This window comes from Rhamphochromis longiceps, linkage group LG14 (assembly GCF_057381845.1).
Source record: "Rhamphochromis longiceps isolate RC_006_pf linkage group LG14, R_longiceps_female_GT1.1, whole genome shotgun sequence".
NCBI classification, from domain to species: domain Eukaryota; kingdom Metazoa; phylum Chordata; class Actinopteri; order Cichliformes; family Cichlidae; genus Rhamphochromis; species Rhamphochromis longiceps.
In genome coordinates this window covers 25,065,728-25,085,338 of record NC_140570.1, presented here as the reverse complement: position 1 = coordinate 25,085,338, position 19,611 = coordinate 25,065,728, and the positions used below count along the sequence as shown (strand labels likewise).

Genomic DNA, 19,611 nt, shown 5'->3' with positions numbered 1-19,611 from the left:
CCACCATTCATATGGTCTGCTGCTCGCTTCACTGCTGCTGAATGTTAAAGTGTGTTCACGAGCTGATAATAGATTACAGTTCATGTTTACAGAAGGTGTTTAGCTCGGCTGATGCTGAGCAGAGCTTGATTCTACTGTGCTTTGGCACATGGATGTGTTTGCTTGCTTTCCTTCTAATTTCTCGTGCCTCTTTATGCTGTGTGACAAGCTGCATGTATGCTGCTTTAATAAAAGTATTTACCCATTTAGTTTAAACATCAATTGAATTGAAACTTGTCAAATATAAGACCAGTTTTTGCAGCTCGACATTGTTTTCCATCGTAGGCTACGTGCAGTTCATTGTTACTGTTTTCATGGCTTGGTCAAGCCATTTTAAAAAAAAGGTCGTCCAAACAGCAGCATTAAATTAACTGAGTGATTTTATTAAATAATACTCAGAAAGTCAGTCAAATTGAAGGGAGATGCTTGGTCCAGGGAAAGTCCTGGCTAGTTGGAGACCCAACTAGCAGATCCTGAAACTACCAGTCACAACCCGATCCGTTAAACAAAGACGGTTACAAAAACAGTCGTAAAATTGACTTTGACATGCTGGGAAAATCCCTCAGCATTTTCTTTTTAACCTTTTATTCATTACATGTCAAGTATGTATAGCTTTGGAGAGGATGGCCAGTGCTTACTGTTCAGCATCTTGGACATAAATGATGGATTTTATTCATGTAGCAATTAGCAGCAGTGATTCATCATAAATGCAAAGGATTTTACACCCTAAATCAGTGCTAATGTTTCCTTCTCATTATCTGAATGGTTTAATTGCTGATTTTTAAACTGAGGCATGGATTGGATTATCCATGCCTCTCTCCTTACTGTACTTCACTACTAGCACCCATTTTAATTGCATCCACTTGTATTTGAAAAGACAAGAAGGAAAGTAGCTGATCTGCTCAGTTTTTAAGAGTTCAGAAAGCTGCACTAACCAGCTGTTAGACACAGAGCTCAAAAAGGAAAAAAAAACAAAACAATTTCAGGCTGGGTTTTTTTTAGCACTTGGCTTTTCAGGTGTCTGGGTTGTTGGGAATAGAAGTAAATCTCAAGATTACCAATCCTTCCATTATCTGTATGTGCTATCCTGTTGCAAAAATGGAGCACATTATGGATGACCACTGAACACACCTAGTTGGGAAAGTTGAAGACCATCCCAACCACGCCATTCACCACAGGGAGAATATATTCAAGCCATACTTAGATGACACAGGAAGCCACAAAGTGTTTGGACTCTGGGAGGAATCCTGAGCAGCGACTGTGTGCCAGGCCTGAAGAATGATTGATCCTAGTGCACTTAACATGCCTTCCTCATCTGTCCATTAAAACCATTTAAGACAGACAGCCTGGTGTAAGACCTTGAAGTGGTGCTCCACTAGTAAACAACTCTTAGCATCGAGGTTCATTATTGACCATGAAAAAGCGGTGGTGAATATTTTATCACAGATAGCAAAGTGATGTTAAAACTGATGCAAAGCTAGCAGAACACCAGCGAAGGGCCTTTAAATGTTTGTTTTCTCTTACATCTCCTGGCTGGAGAGTTTTGCATGAATCATAACTAGGGCTGAACGATATATCGCATTTGCGATAATATCGCGACATGATCAAGTGCAATTTTCTAACCGCAAAGGCTGCGATTATACTCTGGACATGTCCAAATTCATGGGCTGCATCCTCCTGAGGCCGCATTTGTAGACCGATTACGTCACAGCGACGCGCCGAAGGCTGTCCAAATTACTACCATAGCCCAGCCAAACTCCAGTTTCCAGCAATGGCGGCCGCTACTAAGTTTTAAAATTACTCATACTAATCTTTCTGGGTCACAAAATAAACTTTTAACATATTTTCAGGCGAGAAAGTAGTTGTGTAAACATCAAATATCTGCTCGGTTTATCAAGATATCCCATATTTGCAAAAGTGCTTCGACGTTTTCAGAGGCGTCTGGTACCCACCAGCTCGACAGCTAGCCGGGAGCTCGAGGATTACTGATGCGGCCGAGAACGGCACAACTCCCGGCACATCATTTTCAGATCACCGCGGAGTTTCGCTGCTCGGGTTAAACGTAATATATAAGTCACTTAGACAACCTAAAAATGTTATTGTTGGGCTTTTTTCAGTGTTTTGTTTGTTCGTGAGTAAATCGGTTTGGCTGAGATTAAAGTTATTAGATTAGATAAAATAAAACTTTATTAATCCCCCGGGTGGGTTCCTCCTTGGTTTTCACACAGCTGACTAAACGTCAAACAGAAAACTTATTAAACAGAAGTATGAGACAGTCGAGAATTTACACCAGTGTCTGGTTATATTTTAGATAGCAAGAAGCAGACGGCCGAGTTTATTAAACTCCACCGAGACAGCGGTGACGCTAATCAGAAGGCTAGACCGTCCAATTTCACGCCTTTAAACTTTAAAGGCGTGTTTGTGTGTGTGTTTATACAATTGCTATTATGTTTGCACTTTATGTGTAATGTTACTGACTGCAGAGATCAGTAAGATGTGTGTATTTTTTATTTATTAGTTTTATTTATTTAATATTATTTTTTAATTGAATGACTGTCTAGTAGTTCACAGATGTCGAAAAACTGAGTGTGGTAAAGCCACTGATTTTTTTTATGTATATTTCTGCAATCTGCACATTGTACTGACTTTCATTTTAATGTTTACACCAGGGTTCCTTGTCAGCACTTTATGCTCAGATGTTTGTAAGCTAAAAATAAACTATTGTGTATGTTCAAATATACTGTTGTGATTGAAGAAGTTAAATAAAAATGTCAGTCATCAATTCATGCATCACCTCATGTCATCATAACAGAGGTCTGTCTTCCAGGAAAGAACAGTTTAAAATTAATGTAATATAGTATTGGCCATACTATATGATGTATTGCTTGTCTTTGTTTAATAATACAGAAGACAAAGACCTTAAAAAATAATCGCATATCGCATCGCAATCGCAATATTGGGGCAAAAAATCGCAATTAGATTATTTTCCATAATCGTTCAGCCCTAATCATAACGCCAGACTCAAACTCATTAGCTGAAATTTATGTAAACAGAGGGACTCGGTCTATTCTGTCAGTGTTCACATTGGCATTTTTTTTATACATATTTTGTGATGTGCTGGGAATGTTATCCCTACAATATAACAGTAAGGACGAGTGGTACAGTTGTTATATGCACCTCAGAAACACAATAAAGCAGTAGACGCTTATCTGCACTTGGATGCAGAGAATCTGCCCTTTAACACTGATACTTGAGAGGTTATTTGACAACATTTCTGAGTCTGTTTTTCCAGCCACTTATGCGTTTGCACCCTCTGACATCTCAGCCTCCAATTTGTAAAGAGCATCCTTCCCCTGAATCTTAAAAGTCCTCAACTCACAGCACTGGAGATGCTTGTTTTAATTGCAGCCTGTGAGTGTTACTATTTCTAGTTAGTCAGTTTTTGGTCTGCTCCCACCCTCGGAGTGCTGTTTGCCAAGGCTCCTCCACCCTCAACCAGAATTTGAAAGTGTTGTGTAAGTTCCCCCAGCTTTCTGTATTCTCTTTGTTCTCCCTCAGCTGTCTTTTTCTTTGTGTTTCTCTCTTTTTTCACTCTGTTTCCTTTTCTCTTACATCTCCCTCATTATGTCTGAGCTGAGATAATGTGGTGCTATAGCCTCCAAAGACATGGCTTTTTACTGTTGAATAATAAGATCTCTATGAAAGTGAGGTTATTGTAATGCGGACTATCGCAACCAAGAATAGGGACACATTAAGAGACAATGGAGGTCAAAGGTGGTAAGATAACGTATTCACACAGGGATAAATCAGTCTGAGTGCCTTCTGTCCTCGACTGTAGAGCCAGATCAGCGATGCCGTGCAGGGTTAGTGGTCTGATCTGCATTAGTTTCAAAGTGACCATATCATTACCATATTAATTCTTTATAACCCTGACGTATCATCTTGGAAGATGTTGCAGGGCAAAGGGAGGCTCTTGGAGAGAAGGAAATGGTTTGTTAGCAGAGACATAATGAGGTTATGTGCTCTACAGTGAGCGGTAACCAAAGAGATAACATGACCAGTGTTTTCTTGCAGCACAGAGTGTAGGACATATTCATTTAAACTGAGTTCTGAGATTGAATATTTTAGATTTTCAGGATTAGTGTTATAGCATCATAAGCTGATTTACGGTTGTGATCACAAGTGTACACCCACTTATAGTGGTGCAACGGATCAAAAGTCTCATGGTTCAGATCTGATGATGTTTTGTTTTTTTCGTCACGGATCGGATAAATTTTCGGATCAGCAGGGGGGAAAAAAGAAGAAGACAAAAATTTTACTCGCCGTTTACTTATTTAAGTATTTTTTTACCTATTAAAAAACATTCAGCTCAAGACTTATTCCACGCAATTATATAAAAACAAATTAAGGTGCAATATAGGGCAGTACAGGGCTTTCTATCTACCACTATGCTGTGATATAATGAGAGGTCACGGTCACGTAGCTTTCCGTTGCCCTGGAGGTCCACCCATTTGTAGTTAGGGCAACAGAAGATGGTGGGACAGATCAGCCATAGCTTTAAACTTTTCCTGCTCATACATGCTGGGAGCGATCTTGTCACTGAAGTGGACGCGCGACGGGATCTCATAGCGTGGCTCAAGCACCCTCATCATAGTTTAAACTAGTGCTGTCAGCATAAATCTAATGACGTTAATGCCATAACTGCATTACGCGGCAAATCTCCGTTAACTAGTTACCATGGATCGCCCCGTGCGTGGGGCTGCACGGCGTCAATGTGTCAACTAACGCGTTGACTAGTTTAAACCCCTTGTTTTGCACAACTGAATACGACCTCCCATCTGCAGCTAAACACCCCAATAGCTTTTGTAATAGCTTTAGCCCGGTCGGATTGGGCGGTAAAGGGCTGCTTAGATACCGCAAACTCCTCTGCTCCTCCACTTAGCTATCGCTTGACAGACTGACCACGCACACCATACGCAGACCTTTTTCTTCTTTTTTGAATCTTCGGGTCACGTGCGTACCGAACCGTGGAGTGGGATTGGTTTGATTACGGATCAACCGTGATCCATTGCACCACTACCCACTTATTGTGGACATGAATGAATGAATGAAGGAAGGAATGAATGAATGAATAGTAATCTTTGGGCTTTTAATGATTTCTTTGAACTGTTCTTTTTCCAGTGTGGAATGAATGTACAGCAAACATGTTTAATGACCTTAGCAAGTTGCAACTTCATCAGATGCTTTTAGAAGAAATTAAAAAAAACTTCTGGCATAATTCTGACTCAATGTTTGACCACTCTGCTTAGAAAGTGGTCAAACATTGAGAATTTGGGGTAGTCCTCCTCCTTTATTAATTTATCCTCAATATACCAGTACCACTGGAAACAAAACAGAACAGTGTATGATGCTACCACCACCATGCTCTAAACATACCTCGTTATAACCAAATGGCTCAGTCTTTGTCTCGTCTGACCATAAAACTTTTGAACGAAGGCATTTGGCTTCTCCGTATAGGCACCTGACTAAAAAAGACCCTGCTTGGTCTGCTGCTAGCAGCAGCTACATTAGATGCTACTTGTAAGAACAAGTAGGAACCAGTCCAACCAAAGCTAAGATGAGGAGTTGGCTGTAGAGCTTCTCAAGTCATAAAGGTGCATTTATCTGATTTCTTGCAACCTTTTCAAGTACACAGCATTAGTCCCCAACAGCTTTATAGAAGGACCCATATTCTCTTTGACGTGCTGTCTGACTGTATTGAAAATCAAATGCGTTATAGTTGTTATGAATGACCGTGCTGGAAGGAAAAAAGAAAAGTCGTCTGTCGTAGCGATGCAGGGGGCAGGCCCAGTATCATTCAGAATCATTTTTATGACGAGCTCTCCAGGCAGCTATTGATGGTGTTCACTCATTTACACATGAGAAGTGCCGTAAATTGTAAAGTACCAAATAAAATAAAAAAATAACAGGATGAAGAGTGCAGTTGCCATTTTCTCTTTCCTCCAAACACAATATTATTTCTTTCCTGTAACACAGAAAGTTACAGGAAAGAAATAAGTCCGTACTCAGAGATTTCAAATCTAACCCAGGAAAGGAAGGAAGGAGCTCTATTTTTAAACACTTCTTGTATGCATAGTACTTTAGTGGTTAAATTGTAACTGTGCTTTCCGTTTGCCATTATCCATGTTAGGACAGCATTTCTGGAGTAAGGCAAATGTCAGTAATATTTGAGGGATGAGCTCACACTGTCTCTCTGAAACATCAGGCATCTGGACTCTAGACGATCAATAAGCGGAGCAAACGCACAAAGGACTGGTAATATATTTACAGAGGGAGCTGAGAGAGAGAGAGAGATGAAGAAGAAGATAAATAGCTGCAAGTTAGAGATTGGAATGGCACCAATTGACCCTTTGAATCACCTTGTTGTTGAATTGTGCTATACAAATAAACTTGCCTTGCCTTGCCTTGCCTTGCATCAGAGAGGAGGAAACAGAAGCAGCTTGGTATCTTGTCAGTGTCATGTTACCCATGTTATGTGAAAAGCAACCTCGGATTGTGTTTTGATGAAGGGTTAAACACTCCTGCTGTAATAGTTCATGTAGGCTAGAAGCTTAACGTTGGAAAGGATTCTGGGATCTTTTTCTCAGTTCACATGATACGATTTAATGATCACCTTTGAGGAAAGTGATATGATGATAAGAACATGCTCACTGCAGGAGGTTTGCTTTTTGATTCAAAGCTTTAATTGAGATATCATCAATCTGATAATCAGGAACAGCCTCACACTGATAGCTTAAAGTTAAAGGAAAAGTTTTTGGAATTATTTCTACAGTGATATTACATTTTTTTTTTATTTCCAACAGCTGAAGAAATCAATACTGATGTTGTCTGTGCATGGCAAAATATTGCAAGTGTGGCATAAACGTTTACATTTTGCTTTTTTCTTTCTAATCCACTTTTCTTCACTGTTTTTGAATGTTTATCATTATTGGGTTTTTGCACCTTTTATTATGATAGGAACAGTTGAGGAAGCAGGGAAAGAGGGGAAGACACACAGCAAATTGCCCGGAGCACTGCATTACTGCATTAGCCTTGTTTTATGCATTTCCACCCTAACTTGATGAGCTCAATGGTGTTCTGCTCCGCTGTTTTATATGTCACGTGATGTCTTGGTCAGGAACAGTTATTATTAAGATATTACTAAATACTCCTGTAACAGATTTGATAAAATGAGCATTTCAAATCTCCACCGTTCTGGTTGTTAAGTCATCAATCTCTGTGATTGTCAGTCCACTGTGAAAAAGGTCATTGACTTGCCGTGTGTGTGTGTGTGTGTGTGTGTGTGTGTGTGTGTGTGTGTGTGTGTGTGTGTGTGTGTGTGTGTGTGTGTGTGTGTGTGTGTCCTTGTGTTTTTTTTTTTGTCTTTTTAAATTAATTCATTATTTTTGCGAGTGGGAGTGGAGATCTGCAGCGTTTACACATGGGAGAAACGGTTTGTTTATTTAACCAATTTAATCATATGTGTGTCTTAGTGTGTGTTGTAACAGTGTGTTGTAAGTTGTAAATGACTACATACTTTAATACCTAGACTGAAATTGGGAAGAGTTAACTGAGCACGCCTGTCTGATCTGTTTTGTTTCTGCTTTGCGTCAATAATTAGTAAAATAGCCAACAACATCATGGGACGCTTAAAGGAACTATTCGAAGGAAAGATGGTTACTGTGATTTTTAACAAAACCTGAAAAATTATAAAAGCAGATGAATGAAGTGGGAACCCAGATCCAAGGGAAACCTAATAGATCTGGGTGGGAAATTACACAGATGGCTAAAAGGTAAAGACGAGAAGTAAAAGATGCACAAAAAGTTGTTACCAAATTAAACAGGATGTTACTATAACACAGACATAAAAAAGAGATGCATAAACAAACAACGGCAGATAAAGATGATGAAACACAGGGTACTAGATGTACAAACGACAAAATGTGAAACAAAAAACTGCAACAAAACTTAAAATCATAAGACTGCTCTGCGGTGAATAAATTGATTATAGCTGGAGTAACCAGAGTAACGTGAGTGTAAATCCTGCAAAAAGCTAATTTTATTACCCTTCAAAACAAATTCATTCCTGTGTTTCCTGCGTGTATTTGATATGTGATCACACAGTTCTTCTCCGAGCTTCTACATTTCTCCGTGCCTTGTAGCATCTCTCTCGCTCTCCTTCCCTCTGTCACTTTGAAACAATCTGAAGCTGGCGAGAGGACTGACTGCAGACATCGCCATAGCAACACAGTCTTAATGATGGCAACAAGCATGACCTGAAGATTTCATTTGAGAGCGTCTGGAAGAGGGATGGAGTGTGATGCCACAGCTCAATTGACTCCTCAGTTTTGCCCTCTAATTTGCTTCCCTCTCCCTCTGCTTATTCATCAGCTCCTGTACTCTTCCTCTTTTCACACAGTCAGTAATGAGGCTGAATAGACACTTGATTCAGCAGCTTGGCCTCCTCTGTTTGGTAACCACAAGCGGGAAATCTAATCTAACTCCTTAGCGCACGCACAGGATGCACACACACAAACACATCACACACAGCCTCAAACAAAGCTCAGTTTTTATGGTATTTTCTCTGTAATACTGGTAGCTGACCTCATCGAACAGGTGACCGGAGGTTGCTATGGTTACACAGAACCGAGAGACACGCTTGTTAATAACCTCACACCCCTCTGAGTTTCTGAAGTAGTGCAAACACATGAATAAGTGGGCACAACGATGAACTTTAACTGCAGTGGGGGGAGAATCCACAAATTAAAAGGCTCTTCATTTTATTGAAGATAAATGGGTATAATAACAAATTTCTTGCAATCTGTGATGTTTAACTTTTGATTCAGATTGATTATTGAAGTTGGGAAGATCTGTGCCATCATTTAAACGAAATCATTTGCAGGCTCTTTTGTATCTGACAATCAGACTGCAAGTAAAAGAAACTTGGCGTCTTCCCATTTTGATGTTTGATCAGAAAACTGAGAAACTGCAACTTGTCAGTCACTTATTAGGTGCACGGTAAAGCGTTCCCGCCCTTGTCACCCTTTTTTGGCTTTAATAGAGAGCATAAAATCCAAACTACGCATCACACTGTAATAATTGAAACTTATGATTGAGTAACTGGAGGTCATAGATCACATGAGCAGTGAGAGCTTTTCTTATAGACTGTCATACAACCAAAATTTACAGGTTGACATTTTTGCTGGTGCCCATTGGAAAGAATACAGAGTTAACAATCTGATGCATTCCCTTACTTTTGCCATCCCAGAAGCTATGTCCATATTTTCATCTGCTTCTTCATCTGCTTGTTAATCAAAGCTTTGCATTGTCCTCCCATTGACCAAATCATCCAACATACTGTGTGCGTCCTTTGCATCTGCTCTTTTTCCTGCTCCTGGTCTTTATACAGCCAGTCTGTTTTTGCTGGTTTGTGAAATGCGTCCACAAATTTACATATATATTTTATTTCTCCCTGAGTTTGTCTTATCACAAACTCTGCAGAAGTAGTTGTGTGTGGCTTAATTAGCAAGAGAAACACACACCAAGGAGAAGAAGGCATCATTTTCTATTCAGTCCTACACAACTGTCCTGTTCTCTGAGTTTGAGATTTGCTGTTTGTCTGCATAAATAGCCAGCCTGGTGGCTCGGTGGTTAGCACTGTTGCTAAGGTCCTGAGTTCAATTCCACCATCGGGGTCTTTCTGTGTGGCGTTTGCATGTTCACCCCGTGTTTGCATGGGTACTCTGGCTTCCTCCCGCCGTCCAAAGACATGCAGTTAGTGGGGATAGGTTAATTGGTTAATCCAAATTGGACATAGGTGTGCATGCGGGAGTGAATGTGAGCGAGAATGGTTGTCTGTCCCTGTGTGTTAGCCCTGCGACAGACTGGCAACCTGTCTCTCGCCCTATGACAGCTGGGATAGGCTCCAGCGCCCCCCACAACCCTGAAAAGGATAAGTGGAAGCGAATGGATGGATGGTCTGCATAAATATGACATCAGCAGATTTTATTACTAGTTCTAAAACTCATAGAACCCAATTAAACAATGAATTTACAATATTATACTTTTTTACATATGAATGATGAAAGTTTTTTTTAAATTAAGCCCTCAAACAGAGACGATTGAAGTAAAAACGATTCTATCACTATCACGCGCTTGAAAAGGTGCGACTTTTGAAGGCAGACATTCTCTGATTTGTTGTTCCCTTTTTCAAACGTGAAAAAAATCCCCTGTGAATAGTTAGCGGGTTTGCAGGCAATTCAGTGTCTTCCATGCAAACTACAAGCGACTGCAGCAATCTGCTAGTGGCCAAAGCAATCGCAGAGAGATTTTAGGCTCAGTGTGCCATGTATCTCCTTGCAAACAGTTTTACCTAGTGACTACCAACAACCTCAACCAACCGCTCACAAACATCACATCACAACCTGTTACTCGGGCCTACAGGTTTATTTCAAGTTGTAATCATTTATGAATGAGCACAATGTTTTTATTTCAAGAACAATCAAAATCCCAACACATTTTAGAAAGTAAGAGTAAGAGGAATTCATGCTAATCAGTCATGAATGCTAATCAGACTGGAAAATGTTACAAATCTGTCTCTAAAGACTTTAGATTTCACCCATCCACAGTCAGACAGATTGAAGTTCAAGACTCCAAAATGACGAAAGACCTTTGCACATTGATTAATGTTCATGAGTCAACGATCAAAAGAAACTGGTGTGTATGTGAAGACTGCAAGAAGCTCATCTTGCAGTTTGCTTAAGATCGCAGGAAGAATCCATAAAGTTGTTTGAACAATGTTTTATGAACCGATGAAATTAATATGAAACTTTATGTTTGGAGAAAAGGAACAAAGACCGCACTCCAGCATGAAAACTGCCATTGTCATAGTATTATCATGGTTTGGGTTTATTTTGCCACAACTGTGCAAGAATAGCTGCCCATGATTGATGGAGCAAGACATTTTGAAATATTATAGCTATTCTAAGGATGATGTCTGTGAACTGAATCTTACCAGCAGGCTTTGCAGCAAGACAGTAACCCTCAGCACATCAGTTGTATTACCAAAGAAAAATAACAATGGTGTTTTAGAACAACCAAGTCAAAGTCCTGACCTTAAGCCAGCAGAAATGTTGTTAAATGTCCTGAAGTGAGCAGTTCATGTGTGGAAACCAACCATCTCAAAGATGAATGTGTTCTGATCAAATTTCTGACCATTCTGATCCGAATGGGTTAAAATTCTTCCACATTGATGTGCAGGACTGATAAGCAGCTACTGCGGCACAAGTTGGCTGCACCAGATACTGAAGCAGAGTTTCTCATGCCTTTTCTTCCTCACATATCTGTGAGAATCTATGTAAAGTCTGTTTTGGTTTCATTTGTTATTTTTTTTATTTACACATATATTCACAACATATAGCTGTTGTCAATAGTGAGACTTGCTATATTGACATTTAAAATGAGGGATGACACAGAAGGTTAGCCCGCAGCTGCCTGATGTCATGTATCGGTGATCTGTTCAGTCCTACACAACTGAAACTAGTCAGCCTTATGAAGAAGTGTGCACATGTCCACATGCATACATAGCACATACACTGTTATTTTGCCTTGAAGCTCTCAGCCCACCACCTTAGTGTTTGACCCTGACAAACTCAGTATTTGCTGTTGCCACAGGCAGCAAAATTAATTGCAAGCGATATGGGCTTATTCAAACACATACCAAGGATCTAGTTCCCAATTGCTCATTTCCTGAGTGGAGTAGCTATTTCTTGGTACTCTAACTTGTGCTTTCTTTTTCTTTTCTTAAAAACATTGGTAGGTTATTATTTATTGTAGCTGGAGAGTGTTGATATGGTAGACTTACATTAATTCTGTGTTTTTTCCCACCTTTAATTTCTTTTATGAAATAGAGACTTACAAATGTAAATGAAGGGACAGAATACATGATCTCACTTTATATGCATAGTCCTCTTAAAAGAACAATTTTAAACCCCCTTCTTTTCTTCCACATCTACTTTTTGTAAACTCAAGAGAGTGAGTCTTTCCATTATGAGTTTTTTTTGTTTTGTTTTTTTTTATCTGGAAAATGATCCTGTGCTCACGGTTCTATTCCCGAGGTTCTCGTTCTACATCTTTCAGTTGCTATTAATTGGATTTTTGCCCAGTGTTTGTGCATCACATTTCAAAAAGACGCTTGAATATATCCTAAATTTTTTTTGTTTCATTTCGTTTACTGAAACAGGTATTTTCTGGCATTTCTTAAACACAATCTCCTGCAAGGATGTGCGTCTGGATCAGTGATACACATCATGAAAAGGCTTTTCAGGCTTGAGCTTTAAGGAAGTCTTTGGTGATACAATAAATTTATTGTTGGCTTTTCTTTTTCTTTTTTAATTTATTGGTAAAAAAAAATAGATTCAGATTTATTCTTGATGTGTTTGAAGCTAGACTTTAGGGTGATCAGTGTGTTTGCTGTCCGTGTAATGAAAATGTTCCACTTTGCTGTTTAAAAACAAACAAAACAAAAATGCTGTATGTGAAATGACACCTATCAGCCAGCACTCTGTGTGTCCACAGCTTTGTCTCACTGAGCTGTACGTACCACAGGCTGATGTCTGCTGATATGGAAATGCATCTTTAAGCAGATTAAAGTCTTGTAGTGCTTTGCTGATCAGTCTATAAATGGTTTACCATCTTTTGCATTATCGCATCAGTGAGGGTTTGTTTGAATGAGCTCCTGATTAGGATTTAGATGAAATGGTATGGTATGAATGGTATTATTCAGTGTCACTAAAATCCAAATATAACATTCTCCTTTCAGAGTTCAGTTTGCCATCCATGTGGGCTTTTCTGACTGTCCGTAATCATTAAAATTATATCCCAGACTGCCATGAGGAGCATTCATATAATATGGATCTGTATTGTAGCTTCAGAGGAAGAGATGATGATGATTTCACATTTCTCAGTTTCTTTCCCATCAGAGATATGTGCAAATATTATATTTCAGTAATTGAACATGTAGCAGTGATTGAAGTATTCCTCGTACTGTGTAATCAAATTATCCACTGAGGCTGTGTCTCTAATTGGGTTCAGATGTTTAGCACGAATTTTAGTTTAGTGGGGCTAAAACTGGCCGTTATTTATCGTTGTGATTTATTCAGCTTTAAAAAGGAGGGAACTACGCAGAAACAAACTCATCAGAAAGAACTACTGCAGGCGGTTTGTTTTGATTGAATAGGTTGACCGGAATAACTTTTTAGAAGAATCTTTTATTCATGCTGGCCTCCTACAGCTTGTTAACATATGGAGATTTGGTTCTTTTATGGCATTAAGACGATAAATGAGTTTCTCACCCCCTTGCAATGTGCTAAAAATGGCAGTTAATGCTCCAGGGTAGTGTGTGTGTGTGTGTGTGTGATAGAGAGAGGGAATATGTGTGAATGCTTTTCCATTTTCTCTGACTTTTTTTTTTTCTCCCCTCCGTAGTGAAAATTGAAGCAATGGGTAGCACTTTACTTTAACCCTTAAACAGCATTTTTAAGCTAACACTAATTTGCATTAGGGCAGTTGTAAGAAGATTTAAGTGGAATTTGCAACAGCTCCTGTGGATACCTGTAAGTGGATGCACCTGTGTAAACACAATAAAGCTTGGATGTGTACCAAACTTATGGAAATGGCAGTTTTCATTGTCACATTTCATCCTGCTATACTTCAAAAACTAAGAAATACAAAGAAATACAAAATACCAAGATGCTGTTGACTTGGCCTCCAAACTGTCAAGTTCTCAGACCTATTGAGCGTTTTAGGGAAGGTTAATAGAACAAGTAGCATCAGCAGAGATCCTGCACAACAACTTGCGGGACTCAAATGATTTGTATTTCCAGATGAAACCAGAGGTGTTCTGTCCATGCCCTGATGGGTCAGGTTGTTTTTGGCATCACAGAGGCGGCAATTCAAAAAAAAATCTCCAAAGAACATTGGGCAACAATTCCTACACAGTGATGTGACAAACTCACAATTATCACAGATCTTGATTGGAGTTCTTATCTGGTTTAGGAGGGAAGTGCTTTTTCACACAGGGTCAAGTAAGATCGAAGAGCTTTTTTGTCCTTTAATAAATGAAATAATGCTTTCAAAGCTGCACTTTGTATTTATTCAGGTTATGTTTTCCTAAATTTTAGCATCTGTTTGATGATCTGACACATTTAAGTGTGATAAATATGCATAAAACTAAGAAGCCAGGAAGGAAGCGAATACTTTTTCACAGCACTGTAAATGTTATTATCTCCCTGCTACTTCCTCCACTGCTGTCGTTGTCATAAAGCAAATGATTAACAACGTACTTTCTAATATGAGGCCATGCAATTATTTCACTGTAACAACGAAATGGACTACTTGCACTAACACTTCCGCGTTCTATGTAGTCCTGCCCCAGTGCTTCCGGTGCGGTTAAACCATGGCGACGTTCTACACTCGCTGCCTACAAGAGCTCCCAAAATTGAACATCACCGATGTTCATCGGATTTGCAGAGTGACGACTACCCCCGCCAGCAAATTAGATAAAGGATTTAAGTTATATGCTGCATCATATATACACAACTACGAAGGTAAGAAAACGTAAATTAACCGACAAAGAAACGCTAGCTAACGTCAAATGCAAACACTACGTTACTCCGCTATGTCCTTCATTTGATGTCAGTTCTCTACATTACATGTTTTCTTAAACGGTGTTTTATGTCGTCCTAAACTATAGTTGAGGTTTTCTTAACTAATGTCACTTTTGTAGTTAGACACTGTTATAATGGCGTTAGGTAGTTGGCTAACTATGGAGGTAGTTAACTACCTAATGCTACTCTTGCTAAGTGTAAAATATATATGTTTAAGACATGCTGAAATGAGTAATACAGAAATAATGCTAATGGTACTTATATCTTTATTCAGTGTCCAATAAAGACAGGTTGTCAGGGGAGGTCGGTGTGAGAGCCCTGTGCTACAGGTCAATGAGGAAGAGTGAGGCACCACACAGACTAAGTGTAGGCAGGAAGCTGTGTAAAGTTGTTAATCCCCGTTCTGTGGGGTTCAGTTAATTTAAGCATTAGTTAAGTTCATTCCTAAAGGCCCATCAACTTGAATGTTTTCCTTGTCTCCCTGCTTTATCACTCCTAATTTGACTAGTCAGATAGTTAAATCAACGTGTGTTTGGGTGATCAGAAACATTTGACAACAAGTTAATACTGCAAATATACACAATCTAAGTTATTACAGTTATCAAGCATGGTTAAGTTGTTTTAATAGGGAGAGAAGGAAACACTAAGCATTCAGGAGGGTGCGTAACCATAACACTGAACTATGTTCCTGTTCGGCTCTTCCATGAAGATGTTACATTTTTAATTTTCGTTCTTTCTTCTTAGATTAAGCTTCTGGATTCATCGCCGGTGATACTGACACATAGCCAGTGCTCCTGTGTGGCAGGCGCTGTTATGTGCAATCACACAGTGGCACTGCTCTTCCAAACAGCACACTACTCACAACTCAGAGTGCCGGTTGTCCCCCCTGTGCATAGCTGCACGGAATCTGAACAGCAATGGCACAAGCCACGGACAGTGGTAATTTAAATGAGGTTAAAGTTTTTGAATTAGTCCATGTTTACATATGAACAGCAACATCATCCATAGTAAATGTGTCTTCTGTTAGGGTGTGAAGCCAGGACCCATCAACTCCATGATCTTCACTAAGCCAGTACCAAATAGGATGGCCCAGACTGGAGTACGGTAATTAGATTTGTAAAATTTGGTTTCACGTGTTACAAATGTATGTTGCTATTTTTTTCATACATACATGTGTCAGAATAGGTATTAATTTACATACAACATTACACTTTCTGAAGACGGCTAACTCAGTCATGTACATATACATCCCAGTCTCTAACTTATGCACCACTGTTTTACACCTTTTAGTTTTTAGTTTAGTTGTTGTTCAGTATAACAACCTTCTTCCTTACATTATTGTCATTGATGTTTTCTTTAGGAGTGGCTTCTACAGAGGCATGGTGGGTCCGTTACCAGATCCCTGCTTGTTCAGAATAACGGAGGCATATGCAAAATTTAATATTGAGGACAGGCCACTTGTGACCACAATGAACATGAGACCTGACAAGCCCCTTGTGGAAAGTGCCTTTGGGCTGGTGCAGGAGGGCAGTGTTCTGTCATATCAGCAGCCGGTTTTGACAACCCGGTACATCACACTACACCGCGATGCACCACCAACACCGCACTTGCCTCTGGAGGGGTATGACATCTTGCCATCAGATTGTGTGTTTGTGTGCTCAGAAGAAGAGCTTCTGCATCTGAAAAGCTTGTCTGTAACTCTGGAAATGGCTCACAAAATAGAGGAAGCTACACGTGAGCAAAGCTCTTCGTCTGAGTGGCATCAGCTCCGCAGGCCCAGAGTGACTGCCTCTAGGTTTCGGGAGGTGTGTCACGTCAGAGGCCAGAGCTCGGCCGAGTCACTAGCAGAGCGTATATTGAAGGGAACAAGGCAGACAGCAGACATGAGGAGAGGAACTGAGATGGAGCCTGCAATAGCAGCAGAGTATAGTAGGCTAATGAATGTTAACTACTCACCCTGTGGTCTGGTCATTCACCCCATTGCTTGCTGCATCTCCTGATGGTGTTGTTTTTGACCCCAATGAATACCCCCAGTTTGGCTTCGTCGAATTCAAATGTCCCAATGTACAAAACTTTATTGACTGCAAATATGTGCAGATGGAATGTGGTACCCCTAAACTAAAAAAGAGCCACGCATATTACTGGCAAGTGCAAGGACAACTGCTCATCAGTGGGATGCAGTGGTGTGACTTTGTTGTGTGGGCACAAGAGGACTACCTAGTGCAAAGAATATACATGGATATAGATGTGCACAATGCAATCAGAGAAAAGGCAGACTATTTCTTTTTTTACATATATATGCCAAGATACCTGTGTTTGAAAAAATGAACAGTGAAAACAGCAAAAAGAAAAACAGATCCTTCAGGCTGGAACAAAATAACTGATGTTTTATTTTCAATATATTTCATGAATTCTTTTGTTGTTACATGTTACCTTTATGTGACATCAATAAACTGTTATTTAAGCAATGGCATCAATTTAATTTTTAAAAACACACATTAAAACGTTGAATTTGTGCAGAACTTATTTACATGGTAAGTATTTAAAACTCCATGCCTAGCATACTGATATACATTTAGACAATAACACAACTGAACTGTAGAAAATGACAAATGGTATTTTTGATGTTCCAAAAGCTCAATGTCACTTATGATTTTAAAACGATTTAGTGATTTACTTTATAATTTTGATAAACAGTTTTGTTGAATCTGAATAGTAATATAGTAATATAATTAAACAGTATTATTAACATTAAACATTTGCAATGAATTTGAATTATCAATAACTGAAACTCAACTATCAGCACTCAAGTACCAGTTCTGTAATCAAGTATTGTCAGCTGAGAAGGAAGAAATGCAACTGTAGTGGCCTCAGCTGCAGGTCATTTTCCATAAGTTACTGGCACTGGTGTCTTGGGAAAAATCCATCTTGTCTCACTTAACCCATTTTTTAACTAATGCTGTGTTCTGGTAATTTGACAGCATACATGCCACTGCAAACAGTTGGTTGATATTATAAACATGTGACATGGTAATGATGCTATCAAAAAGTTTGTTCTGTTTGATCCTCCTAATGACTCGCTCCACATGTACCCTGAGTCTGGCTATGGCCTGCGTCTCCTTAACCTGGTATGCTGGCATCTGCTTCTGCTTAGATAGAAAAGGTGGGCAGTACACTTTGCATTTACAACAATCAGTGATTAGGAAGCCCTTATCTACCATCACTGCCATGTCTTCAGTCAACTTCTCAGCAATGCCTGATTGTTTGAATAGTTCCTTGTCACTAACCGAACCAGCATACAGATTAGAGATGAAAAGTAAATATCTATTTTGTTTTCATTAAGACTGGAAAAACTTTCGAAATTTAACTGATGGTGACCTTGGTATATTTTAAACAGTTAGCTTGAATAGAACTTAGGTGTACCTGGTATAGAATCGGATGTCAGTGTCGGAGCCAGCAAAACGCTGTAACCCAAATTCTCGCTGGACACGTAACTCCTGTATTTCCTTCCTCAGAGTCTCCACGTCTTTGGACAGGTCTTCTGCAGCTGATGCAGATATGTCCAATGCAGACGGCTCAGGGACTGAGCAGTAGTCATGATCTCTTGTAAGACTTTGCTCTTCTTGATCGTCAGGAGGAACTAGTTCAGGGCGTCGCTCCGTTCTCTCCCAAACACTACGCCGCGGTGGTTCAACTTTATAGCCATTCCACTCAAAAAGTGTTGGTACAGCACCTTTAATAAGCCTCCTTCGACCATCGAGGGTTGTTCGCTCTATGAGTTGATCACTGGCAAAGTGTCTGCAGCAGACCCTGGTGTGAGAGGTGATCGTGAAATGATCCCGGCGTATGTTTACCGGCCATTGTCTTCTCAAGTCGGAATGGGTCGGAAAGGCATGAAAACTTAGTATGCCATTAAATTTGGCTGAAGCTGAACAAAGTGGGACACAGCAATGCTCGGAGTATTTCTTCTCCTGTTTTTGAAAATGTTCTGTTTTAAATACTTTCCTTTTTATACTCATTCTGAAGCGACATTAGCATAGCTACCGATAGATAAGCAAACGTACCGGAAACGCACAAGCAGTACTATTTGGAAACAGAAATACGTCACATGCCCTAGTGCAAGTAGTCTATAGCATGCCCTAAATAAATTGAGGTTAATTGAGGTTGTGTTGGTGATGAATGCACATGGAAAAAATTATGAAAATGCACTTCTGCACATTTATAAGAAAATGTAGATCCATATATGAAAAAAGATGAATTCTCTTCAGTGTAAATGGATGTATTCAGCCTTTAAACAGGCAATGGTTAATGCTTCAGTGGCCCTTTTACATGGAAAAAGCCACAAATTTGACTGCTACAGAAAATAAATGTATTTCCAGTGCCTTTTTCACATTTGTGATAACCTGAACATGGAAAGCACTTGAGTGGGTCCTTCACTGCTGCTGACTTTTGAAGGTTTCACTGAAGAGAAAAACTTCCTTTGTGCTCACAAAATAAAGTGTTAAACATGCCCATGGATGGGCATGTTTAACACTTTATGCTCTCCACTTAGTGCTGACCTTCCCTTTCTGTGAATCCTCATGAGTGCTCTGTTCCAAGACCCTCACTCTCTTCAGCAAATGATGCCATCTTTGGTCCCTCTTGTAAACATTTGAATGTAAAAATGTGTCTGATTATCATACACTTAGGCTACTGTTGCGGGTTCAGAAAATTTAGAGTAGCACAGTAAAGACAGTAGGTTATACCTGTTGCCAAGGCAATCTAATGACTAGCCAGCATTGGGAAGGTGTGACAAGAGAAATTTTACCTTTTTCCCTGTTTCCTATAACATATTATACTGATTTGACCTGAAACTAGCAAATGTTTC

General features: G+C 39.6%; 2 protein-coding genes across 5 annotated transcripts in view; both read left to right on the top strand.

Moving 5' to 3' along the window:
• Positions 1-19,611, top strand: part of LOC146654130 (syntaxin-1A-like) — an 87,362-nt gene that overhangs the window by 41,199 nt on the left and 26,552 nt on the right. The gene's annotated exons all lie outside the window — the stretch shown is intronic.
• On the top strand, positions 14,474-17,875 carry LOC146654131 (uncharacterized). Its single transcript, XM_085380821.1, has 4 exons — positions 14,474-14,684; positions 15,489-15,683; positions 15,772-15,848; positions 16,105-17,875. The coding sequence occupies exons 1-4, from the start codon at positions 14,655-14,657 to the stop codon at positions 16,742-16,744; spliced, it is 942 nt and encodes a 313-aa protein (XP_085236947.1). The 5' UTR covers positions 14,474-14,654; the 3' UTR covers positions 16,745-17,875.

Bases quoted from the DNA above. Each gene is read 5' to 3' on its own strand.
- LOC146654131 (XM_085380821.1), top strand. From the start codon at position 14,655: ATGCTGCATCATATATACACAACTACGAAG. The intron at 15,684-15,771 runs GTAATTTAAATG...GTCTTCTGTTAG, and splicing joins GGCACAAGCCACGGACAGTG to GGTGTGAAGCCAGGACCCAT. The intron at 15,849-16,104 runs GTAATTAGATTT...TGTTTTCTTTAG, and splicing joins ATGGCCCAGACTGGAGTACG to GAGTGGCTTCTACAGAGGCA.